Raw genomic sequence first — 21,053 nt, 5'->3', positions numbered from 1 at the left:
ACCAGGTTATGTGTGCCAGTGGCAAAAGTTAACGTTGTAGAGCAGATATCATCTTTTAAGGGCACAAATGGTGATATCATTATACACGTTTGGCATTAAACATTAAGTGTAGGAGATCTGCGGATTTACGTAGAAAGTACAGATCAATGTTGAAAAAAAGTCGTGAGTTAGGTTAAATTCGAAAGTGACTGCAATCCTATCTAGACACGATAGGAGGGAGTATATGATGAGAGCCTTGTCAATCAATTCAGCCCTAGAGAGATTGTGCAATGCTCATGGGGTAGAAATTTTCTCAGCATGGTCTGTGCTTGTTAACAGGATAGATTCCTTCTACAGGGATGGGATAGGATACACTTAAAAAAGAAAGAAAGGGCACAAGAATATTTGCTGATGCTATCGAGGAGAAAGCAAATGAATATAAAACACCATTATGCCTGGCATTTGTGGATTATGAAAAGGCATTTGACTTCATAAAGCATAAGGCAATGTTTTGGGCACTGGAAAGACAAGGCATAGATACCCCATATATTATGATTTTGAAGAAAATATATGAGAACACTTCCTCCTTTATTAGACTAGACAAAGACAGTAGGAAATTTAAAATTGAAAAAGGAGTCGGCAAGGAGACACAATATCTCTGAAGTTGTTTACAGCTGCCCTTGATGAAGCTTTCAGAAGATTAGACTGGTTGCAGAAAGGAGTCATTGTGAACGGAGAGTACCTAAACCACTTACAGTTTGCAGATGACATTGTGGTCATAAGCCATGATCTGAAAGAATTAGAGGAAAATCTTAGTTGGTTATGCAGAGTTATTAAGGATTTTGGATTAGCGATGATTATGGCTAAAACAAAAATAATGATGAACAGGTATGCCACAGAAAGGGATATAATGATTGAAGGAGCAGTAATTGAAAAGGTGGTTCATATACTTATTTAGGACAAGTCATTGGCTGTAATAATGATAAATGGCAGGAAGTCAAGAGAAGAATAAATTTCGGATGGATAGCATTCAGAAAATATAGTCACATACTGAGGAGCAATATCCCAATTTGTCTAAAATGTAAAATAATGAACCAATGTATACTCCCCACCATGACACTGCATTGGTTTGGAAGTGAAACTTGGGCACCCACCAAAAGAATGGAAGAGAAGCTAAGAACTACACAGTGAAGAGTGGAACAAATTATATTGGGAATCAGACTGTTAGATGAGAAGAGAAATACATGGATTAGGCAGCAAGTAAAGGACATTCTTTTCAAAACTAAAGAACTAAAATGGTCTTGGGCAGGACACATAGGTCAAAGACATGATGACAGATGGACTTAGAAAATAACAGAATGGTACTCAAGAGGAGTAGAAGAAAACCTGGAGGACAACGACGGAGTTGGACAGATGAAATTCATGAGTTAGTGGGTAGTAAATGGATGGCTATTGCACAAAACAGAAGGAACTGGAAGGTTGCTGGAGAGGCCTTCATCCTACAGTGGATTGAAAATGGCGGAGGATGATGATGATGCTATCGAGGCAACGTTAGGTGGGTCGAAGAACTGCTAGCTTGAGTGGGGATTCACAGACTAATAGATTAACTGTAGCCGCAGGCAGAAGTGGAAATGATTCTTGCACTGCTTCAATTGTAATGAGCCCCCATCAACTTGCTTTCCAGCAGCATGGAAAGGAAGTTGCTGGGGATTTCAGGAACTACTGGAAGTCATGAAACAAGGTTATCAAATTGTAGAAGGGTGCTTAATGATTTTGTAATAACTGAGAACAAAGTGTAGGAAAAATTGTTGAAGTTAAACATAAGAAAGGCACCCGGGGTGGATTGGGTCTATCCAGTTATATTAAAGGAGGCGGCAAAGGAAGCAAGCAAACCCTTAGCCATAAATATGAGAGCATGCTTGGATTCAGGGGAGGTCCCCCACGGACTGGAGATGTGCAAATGTATCCCAAATTCACAAAGGGGGATCGAAGGGTGACATGAGTAATTACAGACCAGTTAGTTTAACTTCTGTTCTGGGTAAAATAATGGAGTCACTGGTTAAAGATGCATTGCAGGATCATCTAGACAAGACTGCAGCAATAATTCACAGCATGACACAGCATGGGTTTGTTAAGTGAAAGTCTTGTCTGACAAATATGATAAGATATTATGATGTGGTTACAAAGGAACTGTATGCAAAAAATAATTTTGATATCATATAATTGGGATTTCAGGAAAGCTTTTGACACTGTTGCGCATGGAAGACTACTGTACAAATTGGAGCAGAATGGTATTAAAGGCTAAATTGCTACAATGGATAAAAGGATGGTTGGGAGAAGACAGAGGGTTGTAATTAATGGGTGCTGCTCTTTGTGGACTAATGTTATTAGTGGAGTCCCACAGGGTTCGGTGTTGGGTCCAGTGTTGTTTTATATATTTATCAATGATATTGATGAAGGTATATCAGGTTTAGTGTTGAAGTTTGCAGATGATACAAAGGATGGCAGGGTTGTTAATGACAGTAATGGCAGTGTGCTACTGCAACAGGATGTAGAAAATTTGGGCAGATGAGCTGAGAAGTGGCAACTGAAGTTTAACCTCGACAAATGCAAAGTACTGCATATGGGTAGAAGTAACGCCAGAGAAACATACCAACTGTGTGGCACTAACTTAAGGTGGTAGAATATGAAAAAACCTGGGAGTAATTGTGCAGTCAAATATGAAGTTTTCTGAGTAATGCAGACAGGGTGCCAGAGCAGGTCATGTGGTTTTGTCAATGATGTATAGGAATTTTGCTAGCAAGGAAAAGGAGGTGATTGTCCCTCTGTATAAGGCAATGGCCAGGCCACGCCTTGAGTACTGCATACAGGTCTGGAGACCTCATTTTAGGAAGGATGTAGATTTGCTAGAACGAGTACAGAGAAGGGCATCAAGACTGGTCAATGACTTTGGGAAAGATGTGAAATAGAAAGTCAGCGTTCAGTGCTTTTATTGCATAACCCCTTTTTCATACTTTTAATATTGTAGAAGTAGATTGTCATTGAGGTTGTCAGCCTCTGCACTGATTACACCGATCAGCCAAAACATTATGAAAACCTACCTAATATTATGTTGGTCCTCCTCGTGCAGCCAAAACAGCTCGTTCCTGGTGAGGCATGGATGCTACAAGATTTTTAAATGTGTCTTGTGGTATTTGGTACCAACACGTAACCAGCAGATCTTTTAACTCCTGTAAGGTCCATGGTTGTGAGGCCACAGATCGGAGTTTGTGTTCCAACACAAACCACAGATACTTGATGGGATTGATGTCTGGGGAATTTGTAGGCCAGGGAATTTGATACCTGAAGTCTTCCTCATGTTCTGTGAACCAGTCTCGAACAATCCGGGCAGTGTGGCATGGCGCCATTATCCTGCCGAAAGATGGCACCGCCAGAAGGGAACACCATTGCCATGAAAGGGTGTACCTGGTCAGCAATGATATTTAGGTAGGTGGTGGACATCAGAGTGCCCAGCACATAGATGACTGGACCCAGGCTATCCCAGCAGAATATCGCCCAAAGCATGACACCGCTGCCACGATTTGTTTTCGTACCATGCTGCATCCGGACACCGTCACTTCCCCAGGAAAACGATGCATACGTACCCAGCCGTCCACGTGGCACAACAGGAAATGTGATTCATTGGACCAGTGACCTTCTTCCAATCACTCAAGTTCCAGTTTCGATGGTTGCATGCCCATTGTAGGTGCTGTTGCCAGTGAACTGGTTAGCATGGGCACTTGGAATGGCCTGCAGCTACGTAGCCCCATTTTCAGCAGGGTTTGATGTATTGTGTGTGTTGTGTTATAACACATTACTCCCATCACCAGTATTCCAATTACTGGCAAGTTGCGCCACACTCGCCATGTAACATCTGGGAGAGCCTTTGCTCATTTCGAGCATCGATGAGCCATGGTCATCCAACACCTCGCTGGGGGGTTCATGGGTTTCCCCTGCTTGGACCACTTTCGGTAGGTACTAACCACGGCTGACCGTGAGCAAGCTGCGCTGTTTTGGATATGCTCTGACCCAGTTGTCTGGCCATTACAATTTGGCCTTTGTCAAACTCACCTTTCCCATCTGAAGAACAAGAGTAATATTGATTAACGGAGCTCAGTATCAGGTGTTTTTTATACCGTGTCCCAAGCCGTGCACGCACCGTAGTTCACTTGCAGTTGCTTCGATTTGCATAATGACTCGCTGGTCATAATGTTTCGGCTCATCGGTGTATGTCACATACATATGGCACATATTACACATATATAGCCACTTATTTTTCCTTTGGGAGTGCTATTTATTTATAGTGTAAATTTGAGACCATCCTCAGCAATTTGCTTCCTAATGAGATTGAAGATATCAAGAAACCAAACTTAGTTTTGCTTCCTTGGCACATACAAAATGTTGCATTTGCCATAATCAAATTTTATAAATTTCTTTATCTAGTGATATTAAATTTTTTGGTTTATAGTACTCCTTCCTTGATGTTTATATATACTTGTTTCCTGCCTGCTTTGAGAATCCAATTTCCCAATGAATTGACTTCTGGACTTGTTGCCCTTTTAGGAGAAATAGAGTAGAACCATGGTGAGCAGCTTGCAAGCAGCCCTTTGGACTATATGTTGCAGTCCACTGGTGAATTCTGTCGTTAATTAATATCTCTTCCTCTTCTTTGGAACAGATATTAATGACCATATATTCTTGTATAATTAAGAATATAATTTAAACAAAAAAACAAGTATAATTTGAACACGAAAAAGGGGGGGGTGCTTTAAATCAACAGAGTAAATAATGCTCAATTGGAGTGAACTTGAACTCTTTTGGATTTCTTAAAGATAATTTGCTTTTGTGTGCAGCTCACAATCCTCGTGAATTTTTTCAATCATCATGATCTCGGTGCAGTCTGGCAACAAAAAGAGTTTCTCACCATGATAAAAGATCTTTTTCAAATAGAAATACAAGAAGAGATAATATTGATATTCATATTTATTGCTAAAATTTTGTGTTAGAAAACAAGAATTTTCATCAATTTTTTTGTAATTACAGTGATAATCATTCTCACAAAGTAAAAAATTTTATGCTGGATATGCTTTGTCCTTTGATTGTGGAAGCTGACACCGTTTCACAGCCACTGTTGGATATAATTCTTGCACAGATTATAGAGCCAAGGAAGGTAATTATTAGTTGCATTTGTATTCATATGTAATGAACTTTTGTTGTTTTATATCATGGTATTTGCACTTCCCATTGTAATCTATTTTACAAGGATAGATCGCAATGTGGAAAAACAATATTATGATCGAAACAATATCAATATATGTAGAGCTTTATGAGCACTACACAGCTGTTTTCCCAAAAAATCAAAACAATCAAAGCATTGGCTGGTTATATGTATTAAGTGGGGAAAGGGTTTTAACAGCTGCATTTCCTCTTTTTTTTTTTGCATAAATTTCCTGACAAGTATTTGATATGATTAGTGTGAAACTAACATGTAAAACTATTAAATGTTATTATTTTATCATAATAACTGGGCACCTGCGAGGTGATCTGATTGAGGTGTATAAAGCCTTGAATGGTTTGAGCATGCTCAATGCTGATGGGATTTTTCCTCTTTCTCTGAATCACCTGAGAGGGCATAAATTCAAATTGAGGAAAGACAGTTGTAGGATAGATGTGCAGAAGTTTTCCTTTAGCCAGCGGGTAGTTGATTGGTGGAACAGACTTCCATCTTTTGTTGTGGAAGTTGATAGCCTAAATAAATTTAAGGCTGAGTTGGGCAGGTATTTGGAATGAACGGAGGGGTAAAATGGGAGCATTTTTTTTTTTTTTTTTTTTTTTTTGGCTGATGCTGCATCAGCTTGCTTTCTTGCATCATATGCCTCTACTAATGCTAATGCTAATAACATCGTAGTTAGGTTCCTACAAAATCTTTTGAAGTGTGAAACCATGTTATATGGAATTAAGAACCAGTACAAAAATGGGGATTAAATTCCAAAAGCTAACAAAAATACACAATTTTTTTATAACTATCGAAAACTTAATTTTTATTAAAAATAGTAATAACTGAACAAACATCTTACAATCTGTGATACATATATGTCAGGTAATGTATGTTCATTTCATTTTGTTCCTCTTCATCGCTGCTAAGCACAATCAAATGGGAACATTTTTTCTGTTGCAGAATATCTTCACTTTCTATCCTTTCTGTTAGATTTTGTATATCTTCTGCTCTATTTAAAAAATCAGTAACCTGGGTTTGTTTGCTTTTGCTTGATAGATCTTTGTAAGCTATATGGTATGTAGCTCAGCATTTTTGAAGCTTCCTTTTGTACTTTGTACTCCTTTCAGTCGAAGGATCTGCATTCAAAAAATAAGATTCTAATTTCTTGGCTAAGTTTATGCCTTTCCAATTTCTGAATTTTCATCTGCGCTGTCATCCTCTGCTTCGCCAGCCTGTTTTTCTACCAGTAATTCTTGAACTTCTTCAGTAGTCGTATCATCCAAACCTTCTCCTCCTCCTCCTCCGGCTTAGCAAGTTCTGCTATTCCACCGATTGTGTTTTCTGCCAGTTCAACTATATTTCCTGAATGAACTGACTCTGGTCATACATTTTGTCAACAAGCATTTAATGTTAATAATTTTGCTTCTTTGAGCGATAAAGCTATGATTCTGATACAGTCCACAATTGAAAAATGTTTCTATGCTTCCATCACTTCAATAGAATCAATTTTTTTCCAAAATCCATTTATCGATTTTCTGATGTAATGAGGTTTAAAGGTAGATATAATGCCTTGATCTAATGGCTGAATTCAAGAAGTTATATTAGGTGGTAGGAACATTACTTCAAATTTTTTGATGACTTAAATATTTTGGATGGCCTGGTGCATTTTCCAATAGTAATAAAACTTTGAAATCTAGATTTTTCCACTTTAAATAGTTTTCCACATCTGGCACAAAATAATTTAGAATCCAAGCTTTTTTATTTGCTTTCCAATATACTGGTAATGCATTTTTATTTACACCTTTCATTGCACAAGGATTAGAGGATCTATAAACTAGCATAGGTTTCATCATGTAGTAGTAGTGGCATGTGATGCAAGAAAGCAAGTGTATGAGCTTATGCAGCATCAGCCAAAAAAAAAAAAAAAAAAAAAAATTCACACAACCATTCCCTCTAAATGTTTGTCCAGTTCCTCCTTAAATTTATTTAACCTATCAACTTCCACAATGACAGATGGAAGTTTGTTCCAGCAATTAACCACCCACTGGCTAAAGGCAAATTTCTGAACATCTATTCTATATCTATCTTTTCTTAATTTGAATTTATGCCCCCTTAGGTTCGTAATCTGAAAAAGTGGAAGAATCCAATCAGAATTCAGCATGCATACCCATTCAAGGCCTTATACACCTCAATCAAATCACCGTGCAGGTGCCTAGTCTCCAGTCATTGCAATTTTCAGGACTTAAGCCTCTCTTGGTAAGAGGATCCCTTCATTCCCCTCACCAATCTTGTTGCTCTTCTCTGCAAATCTACATCCTTCCTAAAATGCGGCCTCCTGACCTGTACGCAGTACTCAAGGCGTGGCCTGACCATTGCTTTATACAGAGGGACAATCACCTCCTTTTCCTAGCTAGTAAAATTCCTATATATCATTGACAAAACCCCATGACCTGCCCTGGCAGCCTGTCTGCATTGCTCAGAAAACTTCATATCTGACTGCACAGTTACTCCCAGGTCTTTTTCATTTTCTACCACCTTAAGTGTAGTACCACAAAGTTGGTATGTTTCTCTGGGGTTACTTCTACCCCTATGCAGTACTTTGCATTTATCAAGGTTAAACTTCAGTTGCCACTTCTCAGCCCATCTGCCCAAATTTTCTAGATCCTGTTGCAGTAGCACACTGCCATTACTGTCATTAATACCCTGCCAACCTTTGTATCATCTGTAAACTTCGACACTAAGCTTGATATACCTTCATCAGTATCATTGATAAATATACAAAACAACGCTGGACCCAACACTGAACCCTGTGGGACTCCACTAATAACATTAGTCCACGAAGAGCAGCACCCATTGATTACCACCCTCTGTCTTCTCCCACTCAACCATCCTTTTATCCATTGTAGCAAGTTACCCTTAATACCATTCTGCTCCAATTTGTATAGTGGTCTTCCATGCGCAACAGTGTCAAAAGCTTTTCTGAAATCCAAGTATATGATATCAAAATTACTTTTTGCATCCAGTTCCTTTGTAACCACATCATAATATCTTATCAAATTTGTCAGACCAGACTTTCACTTAACAAACCCATGCTGTGTCTGAATTATTGCTGCAGTCTTGTCTAGATGATCCTGCAATGCATCTTTAACCAGTGACTCCATTATTTTACCCAGAACATAAGGTAAACTAACTGGTCTGTAATTACTTGTGTCACCCTTCGATCCCACTTTGTGAATTGTGGATACATTTGCACATCTCCAGTCCGTGGGGACCTCCCCTGAGTCCAAGCATGCTCTAATAATAATGGCTAAGGGTTTGCTTACTTCCTTTGCCACATCTAATGTAACTGGATAGATCCCATCCACCCCAGGTGCCTTTCTTATGTTTAACTTCAACAATTTCTCCTCCACTCCTGATGTGTTACTGCACATAAGTAACATTACGTGATCTTTTGATGTTTGAAATTCCTCTGCATACTTCTTGGATGCTTCATTATCAGCCGATGCACTTTCCCCTTGAATTCTTACATTATGTAATCAGAAGCAGTTTTTAAATCATTGAAACCAACCTTTACTGGCAACACACTCCTGGTTAACAGACTCTCCATTTTATTTTAAGTGGTTACAAATTTTTAGTGCCTTTTGATTAATTGCATTGTCGTCTAATATTAGGGATCCGTTTTTTACTGCTATCGTCAATCCAAATACTGAGTGCTTTTTTTCATTTTCTCAATTATTGGTGCTCGGGGACGGGCTGTCAGATTTGCAGATAGGAAAGATCCTGCAGCAACAGCAGTTCTAATTTTCTGTTCATTTTTCTTTATGGTCCAGATTGTTGCTTCATTAGAGATTGGTCATTCAAAAGTTATGTTAATTAATAACCCATCTCTAACAAAGTCTCTCCATCCTCAGTCTCATGTTTCAAGTTCTGTTTCTGCTTTTTTTTTTTTTTTTTTTTTTATATAAACCCCAAGCACCAGAGGTATTAGAACCTATAGTACTTAGTTCCGTGCTTGGGTTGGAGGTTGAGAAGATGAAAGAAGATATTTGCTGACATTGGACTTGAATTTCTGTAGACTGTAATTTTCAGAAAATAAGTATGAAAGAAGGTTGTTCCAGAAAACAGCAGTTGAATGAATAAATGAGGAAGATAAAAAGTTGGTTCTGTGAGTTTGAAGTTGGACAGTAAATGAATGTTGGCTGGTGGCGGCACGTGTTCGGACTGTTTTGAAAGAGAGAGCAAGAATTATAGAAGCCAATTCAGAAGAACAGTGCCCATGGAAGCATCTGTAGAAAAGGCATGCAGCAGAAACAGTACGTCTATGAGACAGAGAGTGGAGAGTCTCTGTTAGAGATGAAGCATTAATTAACCTAACTGCCCTCTTCTGAATGGAATCAAGAAGCCTGTGAGAGGTTTTGGGGGCACTACCCCAGTTGTGGGAACAATATTCCATGGCAGGGCGGATTTGTGATTTATACAGAGTGAGCAGCTGTTTGGAAGAAAAGTAACACCAAGAGCAAAAGAGAAAACCAAGTTTTTTAGATGCAGAGGAAGCAGTATTTGTAATGTGCTTGTGCCAAGAGAGAGATTAGAAGTCAGGATAATCCCCAAAAGAGATATATCGTTTTGCCTAGAAATCGGAGTGTCACTAAAGATAAGCATAGGAGCAAAAGAATCCTTTTTGCGAGATATAAGACAAGACCGAGTTTTAGAAGGGTTGAAATCAACGAAGTTGTCTTTGCCCCACTGGAGAATTACCTGAAGATCGGCATTTAAGGAATTGGCAGCAGATTTTCGAGAAGTTGAAGCTGATTGAGCAGGACAAGGTTTCTCAAAATGGTAAGGTGAATGCAATGTGCTAGTGGCACAAAGAACCGAACCTTGGGGGACACCGGCATTAGTGGAGAAGTTAGAAGACAGAGAGCCATCTACCATCACCCTCAGTGAGCGATCAGAGAGGAAACTGGATAACCAATTACTAAAAACAGTTGGAAAACCATAAAGATGGAAGCTTGTTTAGAAGACCTTTATGCCAAACATGATTGAAAGCCTTTGAGATGTCAAGAGCAACTACTTGTGTTTCACTGAACCTTTCTGTTGAATTAGTCCATAAGTGGGTAATATAAGCCAGAATATCACCAGTGGATCGATACTGGTGGAATCCATACTGGCGATCTTTGATCAGATGGAAGGTTTCTAGGTAGTTTAAGAGTTGGTGGGTAATTGATTTCTCCATTACTTTAGAAAGAGTAGAAGTAATTGCAATGGGACGATAATTGGATGGGAGAGATTTGTCACTCTTTTTAGGAACTGGCTGGATATGAGCAAATTTCCAAGCAGAAGGAAAAGCATATCTGCAATAAGGCCTCTAAGGTTGGGATTATTCATACCACAAATTTAAACATATACACCAACCGTTTATAACTGATTTAATAATAAAATAAAATAAAATAAAATGATACAAAAGACTGTAAAATAATATTTACAAAAAATATGATTATTTACAAAAAACTAATTTACAACAAAAATAAAATAAAATAAGTAAATAAGTTAGAATGCATTAAAATATAAATTTAAAATCGATAAAAACACTATTAAAGCTTTCTGAGGTGTCTACCTCCTTTCTCAGCAATAATGAATATTTAAGCGACACATCCTTAAGTTAAAAAAAACACCTTTGGAATAAGAAAGTAAAAAAAGGCGGCATAAAATAGGAGTAAGTTCAGGAGCACAAGTTTTGAGAACAAGTGGAGAAATACCATCAGTACCTGGAGCTTTCTTAGTATCAAGATTCGTCAAAATCCTTCTGACATCCTTTTGACAGAAGACCACAGGAGGCATTGAATGGAGTGTGTTGGGAATGGTGGGAGGTGTTTTACCAAGATCATTAATACATGAGTTGGAAGATAAATGGGATGCTAGCAGGTCAGCTTTATCCTTGGCTGAAGTGACAACAAAACCATCTGGTTTGGACAGAGGTGGGAGCAGAGATGGGCAAAAGTTGCAGCCAATAGCTTTGGGAAGAGACCAGAATGCTCGGCTACCATTAGGGCAAGAAGCAAGTTTTCTACTCTTAGCCTGTTCAAACTCTAGTTTGGACTGATTAATAACTGCTTTACATTTGTTGTGAGCTTTGGTGTAGGCAGAAAATGAAACTGAAGAATTAGAAACAAGCCAATTACGACATGCAACATTCTTCTCTTGAACAGCCTTAGCACATTTATCGGAAAACCAAGGTTTAGATAAAGGACGAGATTTTAAAGTGGAATGTGGGATAAAGGATTCCGTTCCTGCAAGAATTTCACTGACACGATCTGAGCAAAATGTTGACATCAGAAGTTTTGAAACAGTAATCCGACCAAGGAAAAGAAGAAAAGAAATCTCGCAGGTCATCCCATTTTGCTTTCTTGTACTGTCAAACAACATGAGGTTTGGAGTAGTCATGAGATAAAGGTTCCATTGGAGAAAGACAATCACCAAATTGTGATCTGAAGTGCCTAAAGGAACTCTTGCTTCGACCGTGTACTTAGAAGGGTTGTTTGTGAGAAAAAGATCAATCGTATTGGCTGTATGATTAGGATTGTCCGGTATTCTTGTAGGTAAATGAACAATCTGTGCAAGGTGATTAGTAATTGCAAAAGCCTCAGCATCTCGACCAGCTGGGTCGGTGTGACTAGAAAACGGAAGCTGCATATGTTTTCTATAGACACTTCCATGAGCACTGTTCTTTTGAATTGGCTTCTGTAATTCCTGATCTCTGTTCCAAACCAGTCCGAATGCATGCTACACCAGTCATCTTTGTGCTGTCCAACTTCAAACCTGCAGAACCAACTTTTCTTATTCCTCATTTATTCTTTCATCTTCTGGAACAACCTTCCTTTGCATGTATTTCCTGAATATTACAATCTACAGAAGTTCAAGTTCAGTGTCAACAAATATCTTCTTTCATCTTCTCATTCTCCAACCCATGCATAGCCAAGTACTATAGATTTTAATACCTCTTGTAGTAGTAGAGGAATGTGATGTATCTGTGATTAAATGTGTAACTAGATTGGTAGAACAGTAGCAACCTTTGACAAGCCTGTTTAAAGAAGAGGTTAGAATGCTTGAAAAAGGAGAAAAGCGATATCTGAGAAAATCCGTATTAGCACCAAATTGAAATGTACATCAAACGATGACTAGTGACCGGTACTGACTTGTTTATATCCAGGTCGCAATCCAAAAAATCTGAAAGAAGACAAATTAATGAACTCAAGAAAATTAACATCTAATTTACAAAGTTTTCCCAAAAGTAACCTTAAACAGGCAAAGCAGGCTGATAATTCTGGGCATGTTATTCTCACTCATGCAGAAAGTCTGTTCGTGATTCTCTCTTCTAGACCGAATAAAGTAATTTGCTTGTTTCTTTTAAATGCCATGCCAAAGGTCGAAAATCTGAACATCTCTTTCCAGTATACCTCACATCCATGTACTGAGGTCATTATTCTTGGATACATTGAAGGATGTTATGGGCAAATTTATTTTACCAACAGTTTTCATAATTTCCATTTCCATTTTGGAAATTGATTACCATAACTGACTAAACTACAAGGATGATTCTGACTTAGTGATAGGTATTTCTACTGCCAAGGTACAGTGGTCCTTGATTGGGAACTGACAAGCGTACAAGGAAGTTTGAAATATAACAGATTATCTCAAATAATGCCTGGCATTTTAACAATTGCTTATAGCAGTGCTAAGTATAAGATAATATTCAACTAGGTTAGAAAATTGAAAAATGAGTGCAGATCTTTTCTTTTTGATGATGATTTGGAAATGCTCCTGACTGCTAAGTGTAGATAGCAGGGCCATTGTTATGAACGTTGACTCAGCATTTCTGATGAGAGAAAAGTAGTGTGCAATGGTGTCTAATAGAATTTCCAAACAGAAAAATATTAGGTAAGCTGATGTTTAAAAGTATATCGTGCTGGGTAAACAATCCTATGGCTGTATATCAACATAAAATATGTGTTTTCTCAGTGACATTTAATTTCTAGTGCAGTATGGACTTTAAAAAACTAACTCCTTTCTGCAATACTCTCCTGTTTTTTTTTGCCTGTTTTGACCCACAAACCTTTTTTCCTTCTACATACAAATGCTCAGCTTTTTGCAAGCCAGAAGTTGGCAGCTATGAAATACCAGTCACTTTATAAATCTTTCAAATAACTGATAGCTTATGTTTGAAATTTTACTGAAAAGTGATGTGGGGGGGGGAGGCACAAGTAACCATAAAAAGTGTATTGAGGAATATCTGAATATCATAACTACCAAGTAGTTATTGATATTTTTTGGATAGTCAGAAGATTCTCTGGATTTATCACATAAAATCTCCTTTTCTTCCTCAATCTTCATCTCACCCCTGATGCATTGTTGGTGACAGAGTTCCTTCATGTTTTTCTAAAAACTCAGTTTCTCTTTTCAAATGCAAAAAAAAAATAAATAAATAAAAAAAGGGGGGATGATGATTATGGATTAAAAAAAAAAAAAATTGTGTATTTCTACTTATTTTTAAAAAGAATTGGCCACAGGTGTGCCATTTTGGTCTTATGTTGAAAAATAGAAATGTGCCATGATTGCCAAAGAAATAAAATGTAAAATTTTGGCAGATGTGTACTCAAGATTTTCCATGTATTGTAAAATCTGTAAAAGGTAAAATTGTGTTTTTTTCTTGTCCATCATATCTGTTATGTTTTATAACAAATGTGATATTTCATTTTTGAGTTGTGTGAAAAGAAGTGTAATTAGACTTTTGCAAACAAATAATCTTAACAACAGTGTGTAGTGCATAGAGAGAAATGCAAAACAGATGTTGAATTTCATGGTGATGAAGATGTCATATGTACTGAATGTGTATTTTCTTCTTTTGTCATAGAACATTATATCTTCCTCTGAGTTACACTTATTTATTTATTTATTCTATGGCAATTTTTACATCTCACAACAACCACTCCCTCCATCAATCAAGAAGAAATTATAATATCTCACATCTCAAACCACACGAATCTACTCAATTCTGTTTAAGTTCACAATTAGTCATATTTATAGTATTAAAAGAATTATTAAAAAATTAACAACTGTATAACATTTGTACAAAATTTATATATAATATATATGGACTACTATAGTTGTATGTCCAAGTTACTAATATAATCAATTGACATGGGCGTTAATTCCAGGAAGTCTCTTGGATCCCCTTGGTAAGCCCTAAGGGAGCAGTCCTGTATGATGTGTTCGATGGTCTGCCTTCCGTCGCCGCAATCACATCCCGGGGCGTCAATCTATTTCCACTTATACAATGCATCAGCACATCTTCCATGTTTAGTCCTAATTCCCAAGTTTACCAATCCATCAGTTTTCTTGGTTATGCATGTTAAGTCTGCTGTATCTAGTGAACGGTAGAAGTTCCATTCCTGTTTCCATTCAGTAATCAGATCAAAATTTGCACATATCAATTTCAATGCTGTTCTGACTGAAGGTTTCCTAGAAGGTAGTCTTTCCATTATGGTATCAGCAAAATCATTGTGGATTGGTAACTTGGGATCTCCATTATCCTTTTATATTCTCGGAGAAGAGCTGCAGATCTACGTCGATGTGGAATAGGTATGTGGCTTAGAATTGGTAGCCAAAAATTCGGAGTGGATCTTATTGTCCCAGTAATCAACTGCATAGTATAGTTTAATTGAGTGTCGATTAATTTGACATGTGAACTGTTTATCCAAACAGGGCTGCAGTATTCTGCAGCAGAGAATACTAAGCCTATTGCGGAATCCATCTGATGCCCCTATCCAGATCATCAGAGAAACCTTTCCACTTTGCCTTCTTGAAGTTCCAGCGAGGAACTGGGTATGAGGTTGCCAAAGGGACCTGCAACTCAATCTGCAGCAAAACAGGATGGGGAAAGTCCTCAAGTGCTTTTCGTGTAGCCATTAAAGGCTGGCCGTTATTACTCCTAGTCACAAAACATGTCTGGTTTATATTCTTTTTTCCATTGTGCTGATTTAAATGTACCCCTGTCCTTTGCATCAAAGACGAGGTAATTATTTTGATCTTCTGCCCAGTTCATCAAGGTTCCCCCATTTAAATCATTCTGTCTGTATTTCCAGTCATTGTGATGGCTAATGAAATCTCCCATATAAATAGTTGGATGTTCATATGTATGTAGCACATATGTTGGCCACTGGATTTTTGGAGGCTTATAAATGTTTACAATCGTGGTGTCATTTATTTTTATAGTAATAGTGTAAACGTCATCGTTCTCCTCAGTTGATATCAAAGATATATTCTCTATATTATCCCTTGCATAAGTTATCATTCCATGCATCTTATGGAGAATTACCCCTACTATACTATATTCTTGGAGTTTACATCTCATCCTAAGTTGTTCCCTGTCTGCAACATGGGTTTCCTGGATAAGCACCAAGTCAGCTTTGTTTTGTTTTAAAATTTTTAATAGGCATTGGCACTTTGCTCTGCTTATGCCTTCAATGTTCAACTAGCAGATACAGAGTTTTGGTCCGAGCTCCGTATGATAAACATCCATGTCAATATGATAGTGTGATTTAGCAAGAATCCAAGCCAGGAGATCACATATAGTTTGGCTGCCAGTAGCGCTAGTTCTTTTAGCATAACCCAGGGTGCACAACGTGGAGGTGAACTAGCATTAAACCCTTGAGTTACACTGATCATGCAGGTGCAGTGTTCAGAAATGTTTCCTGATAGCAAAATAGGGAAGGGGGAACAGCAGACATTAGGTTAGTGAAATTACATGGATAGGGAAAGAAGAGGTAGCGATGACTTTGAAAAGTGGACCATTTTTGATTGCTTCAGATGGCAGTAATCAAAGTTCTTCCAGGCTATTTCCTGTTGTGGTGATCCATAATAATTAGAAAAAAAATCATCAAATTGAAAGTGGCCTACTCAATTACCAGAACTGGAAGATGACTATACATGCTACAGCATTTGGTATCTTTTTCTGAACAACCTAAAAGCACATAGTTTCTTTTAAAAAAAAAAAAAACATGTCTGGCAATGAGTGTTGATAAGGCTCCTAAGGTAGGCCTAAAAACTTGAATAGCAGTGGTACTGTTCGTTTGTTATTTGGTTTTTAGGAGCATTAGCAACTAAGGCCATATTGCTCCGGGATATGCGGTGGTCATTCCCTGACCTTTCCGCATCCTCTATATTTGGTGGTGACGGGCTCGAATCTCGGTCTAATCAAGAAGCGTGTGCTACGCACTGCTGCTCCTTCCCACCTGGCTACGGAGGCGCCTAGCAGTGGTATTAAAAGAGTTGTTGTTGTTTGGTTTTTTTTAGGAGCATTAGCAACTAAGGCCATATTGCTCCAGGATATGCGGTGGTCATTCCTTAACCTTTCCGCATCCTCCGTATTTGGTGGTGACGGGCTCGAACCCCGGTCTAATCAAGAAGCGTGTGCTACGCACTGCTGCTCCTTCCCACCTGGCTACGGAGGCGCTATTAAAAGAGATTAGGCAATTGGTGATAACAGGCTGCCCTTGTCATCTTATTAATTTGTGTCCTAAAAAGGGAGTTTCATGTCTTCCAATGAAATTGGATGAACTTGCTAGACATTTACTATTGTCTAGAGCAGTGGTTCTCAACCTTTTATGCTTCACGTATCCCCTGGAAATGTGTTTGTAACTGGCTTACCCCTTGTATAGATAGATAAAACTATAGTTATAGTATAACAATGGGAATAAAATGAAACATATACAGTGGAACTTCTCTATTATGAACTTCTCTATTACGAACTTCTATTTAACAAATTTCTCTATATTACGAATTTTTTCGCAAAACATTGCACCTTGAAACGAAATTACATGTAAAATTAACTCCATATAACGAAGTGTTAGTCTCTCTATAATGAATTTTTAAAAAAAATAGTAAAAGCATTTTTGAACATTTTCAAGCATTTACTGTTAAACAGCTGCTCAAATATACTGCCTCCTTCCTTCAGAAATTGTGCATTAGCATCTGGAATTAAATAATCATCCTTTTAGTGAACACTTGTGGCCTGTAGGAGGGTCTTTGTTTCATTTTTGTTAGTTATTAAACCAAATGGGTTTTCTTAAAACTGGTCGTAAACTTTACAATAAATAGGGCAGATTGTAAATTGATGTTGGCTCAGGGGAAAATGAAATTCACTACAGTAAACCTTTAGTGTGCTGTGGCTGCAATACACAGAATGCTACCATATCGGTTTTTAGTAATGCCTACTGAGTGACATTCGCTTCTCACCTCAACTGTACCACGTGACCTTCATGTCAATCATTATATGATATGTTCATTCTCGTCTAACTGGACTCCCAGTAGATGGTTTCCATGAATTTTTTTTATTTTATTTTTTATTTTTTTTTTATTTCGTTCGATATCAATCACATAGGCTATATGCTCTTGTTTTTTTTTTTTTTTTTATGAAAAGTAACATACAGCATACGTTAATCATAAAATTTCTTTTGTGTATTATGAATGAAAGCAGAATAAAAGAAATTCACAAAGTTGTATGTCGTATATTTCTTCAAAGTGAGTGATACTGTTGACTTGGCAAGCGAACGTCATTGAGTAGGCGGTACCTGTACTAACAATTCACTATATGGCCAGCGCAGCGAAGTTTGCGGTGTATGTATCGGCAAGAGCTGCAGTCCAGTAATTTTTACAATTGCAAAAACAATGTCGAAGAGAAAGTGTTTAAGTATTAATGATAAAGCAAAGATTGTTATGATATTGACCAGGGTTTTAAGAAAAAAGATGTTGCGGAGAAATATGGCAATCTGCAAGCAGTTTATCTATGATTTAAAAAAAATCGAGAATCAATTTTAAATGCAATTGAAGGAGGAGCAGACAAGAAGCGAATTAAGTTGTGTATATACAAAGATGTTGATAAAGCTGTTCTAAAATGGGTGCAAATGATACGTGAAAATAATATCCCAATATCAGGCCTAATAATTAAGCAACAAGCTCTGAAATTTGCACAGTCCCTTGGACATGTGCAAATTTCAGATAAATTTGCTAGATAAATTTAAGAAGCGCCACAGAATTGTGGAAAAGGTTATTTGTGGAGAAAGTGTTAACGTAAGTGAAGAAGATTGCAACAGTTGGAGGAACAATACCTTAAAGAAGATTTTAGAAGAATATGAGCATAAGGATGTTTTTAATGCTGACGAAATGGGTTTATTCTTTAAATGTTTACCGAATAGAACACTTGCTTTTAAGGATTTTAAATGTTTTGGCAGAAAGCAAAGAAAGAATTACTGTGCTAGTTGGAGCAAATATGACAGGAAGTGAAAAATTAAGACTTTTAGTCATCGGAATATCAAAAAACCCAAGATGTTTTAGAGGCACAAAATCTTTGGGAGTTGACTACACCTTTTAATAAAAAAGCATGGATGACAAGTGATATTTTTGAAGAATGGATATTAAAACTAGACAAGCGTATAACAAAAGAAAAAAAGGAAAATAGTGTTGGTAACTGACAACTGTCCGGCACATCCTGCCAGTATTTCTGCCAAACTTAAAAGTGCGAAGTTGTTTTTACCACCAAACGTAATGTCAAAACTCCAGCCAGTGGACCAAGGCATTATTAAAAATTTTAAATTTCATTATCGAAAGAGAATAATAATGAAGATTGTCGATGCGTTATCAGAAAATAGAAACTTGGAGGTTACAATTAACCTTAGAGATTGCATCTCTGAACTGGCAAAAGTTTGGACAAACAATGTCACTGAATACACTATTCAAAATTGTTTTTCGAAAGCGGGATTTGCATTGAATACAGAAGTCGAACAGCGACTGGATGAACAAGATGAATTGCCCCTTTCACAACTGAAAAACTTTTGGACATTATTAGAATCATCTGGAAACATCTCGAAAATGAAATAACACTGGATAGTTATGTTTATGTAGATCACAGCAGAACATCCAAATGAAGATGAAATACTGCTGAACAGTGTTAGACGTGACCATGATCACAAAGAAATTAACGATGACGCTGAAGACGCATCAGAACAACCCGTAGAAAAGCCAACTCACGAAGAAATGATTAACGCTTTTAAAACGGTTCGTATGGGTCTACAGTTTTGTGAAAATGTTCCTATAATGTTTTTAATGCTCTGAATAAATGTTAGGTTTTCTTTGAGAATCAGACAATTTTTTAATTGTACTGTGGAAACGAAAATTACAGATTGTTTTTAATGTGTGATACTTACCGGCGAAAATTGTGTAAACGTAATTTAAATAAGTATGTTTTTGAAATAAAATACGTTAAAAATAAATGTAGATTCATTTTCATTTTCTAATTAGATAACGATTTCTAATAAAAAAAGATATTCTCTCTATATAACGAAATTTCTCTATAACGAATTTTTTTGCCGTATTTATTGAATTTGTTATAGGGAAGTTCGACTGTATATATACACACATTAAATTTTGTATTCGTAAATTACATATATAGATAAACACAAAGTGACATAAACAATTTAACAAATCTTATAAAATTATAAACATTTAACTGGGTAATCAGTGAGATGGTTGTGCTTATTTACACTTGCACAGTTCATCAGTGGTTGAGTTTATCTTGCTAAGGTAGAGTTGCAAGTCATCTTCGACATCCAGCCTGTTCCTCTATTTATTTTTTAAAGCAGTTAAAGATAAAAGATGAAATGAAGATGAAAAACCAGTTTCACGTAAATAAGTTGTTGTGAAAGGTAAACAAATATTTGACTGCAATTCTTGATAAAGTTGGATATTCCTTCTCCACTCCAATCCAAAAACTAATCAATAGCTTTTTGGAATGAATGCCTTTTAAACTATTGTTACAAGATATCTCAATCAACTCTTCTTAATCAGACAATGGAAGCTTACATTTTTCCAAATCAGATGTGAAGGGGTCTTGAATCCATTCTTGCGTTTCATCAGGGGGTGGAAAATACTGCCTTATAAGAGTTTTAAGAGTGCGTAAGTGAACGATTATTTCTTGTCTGATGTCTTAAGTCTGCAATCGTTTGCTCATATTCTTTAAGAAATGAATCTAGTCACTGAAATTGGTCACAGCTGTTCTTTTTAATTCCTTTTTTCCAGAGAGAATTTTTTTTTACCATGGCCTGTGTTTTCTTCTCAACATAGAACACACATCAATGTTGTCTCTTTGCAATGATAAGTTCCAAATATTCACTTTTTCAAAAATATCAGCTAAATATGCTAACTGTAGAAGCCATTCTAAGTCTTGTAGTAGTCCTGAGAAGACATTCTAAGTCTTCTCAGGTAGGGAAAGGGAGGGAGGATTGACAAACATGTGCAGACATGAACTACAGCACTGCACTTCATCACTCAGTTCTCAAAAATTAATCAGTAGCAATGTTGCCAACTTAGTGACTTTGTTACTAAATCTAGCGACTTCTGTTTTTTTTTGTAGTTGTTGACGCATCGGCTTCTGTGGCCATAATGCACCTCCCAAGGTTTTTGCAGTACTTTGATCCAAGCCCGAGGTGGGATTCGAATCCGTGACCTTTGGGTTGCCAGGCAGGCACTTTACCCACCTGGCTAGCCTGGTTACTAGCGACTTCTGAGCTCTCACAACATACCCCCAAGAGGTACACATACCCCATGTTGAGAACGACTGGTCTAGAGTAGTAAATGTCTACCAAGTCAGGCAGTTAGTGTTGATAAAGTGCCTGTTATAGTATACTTAAAAAGTGGCGCCTCCGTAGCCAGGTGGGAAGGAGCAGCAGTGCATAGCACACGCTTCTTGATTAGACCGGGGTTC

The 21,053-nt window shown here is 37.4% G+C and overlaps 1 protein-coding gene across 4 annotated transcripts in view; it reads left to right on the top strand.

Annotated features, from left to right (window-relative positions):
- The window catches only part of LOC150078026 (sister chromatid cohesion protein PDS5 homolog A-like), a 797,139-nt gene that overhangs the window by 116,860 nt on the left and 659,226 nt on the right, over positions 1-21,053 (top strand). For all 4 annotated transcript variants that reach the window (XM_090384327.1, XM_090384329.1, XM_090384326.1 and 1 more), the window contains exon 7: positions 5,062-5,188. In XM_090384327.1, coding sequence (XP_090240453.1) covers positions 5,062-5,188 — 127 coding nt within the window. The remainder of the gene's footprint in view (positions 1-5,061; positions 5,189-21,053) is intronic.

This window comes from Mastigoproctus giganteus, chromosome 11 (assembly GCF_048544385.1).
Source record: "Mastigoproctus giganteus isolate SK-2022 chromosome 11, ASM4854438v1, whole genome shotgun sequence".
Taxonomy (NCBI): domain Eukaryota; kingdom Metazoa; phylum Arthropoda; class Arachnida; order Uropygi; family Thelyphonidae; genus Mastigoproctus; species Mastigoproctus giganteus.
The sequence above is the reverse complement of the archived record's forward strand: the minus strand, read 5'-3'. Positions and strand labels throughout refer to the sequence as shown.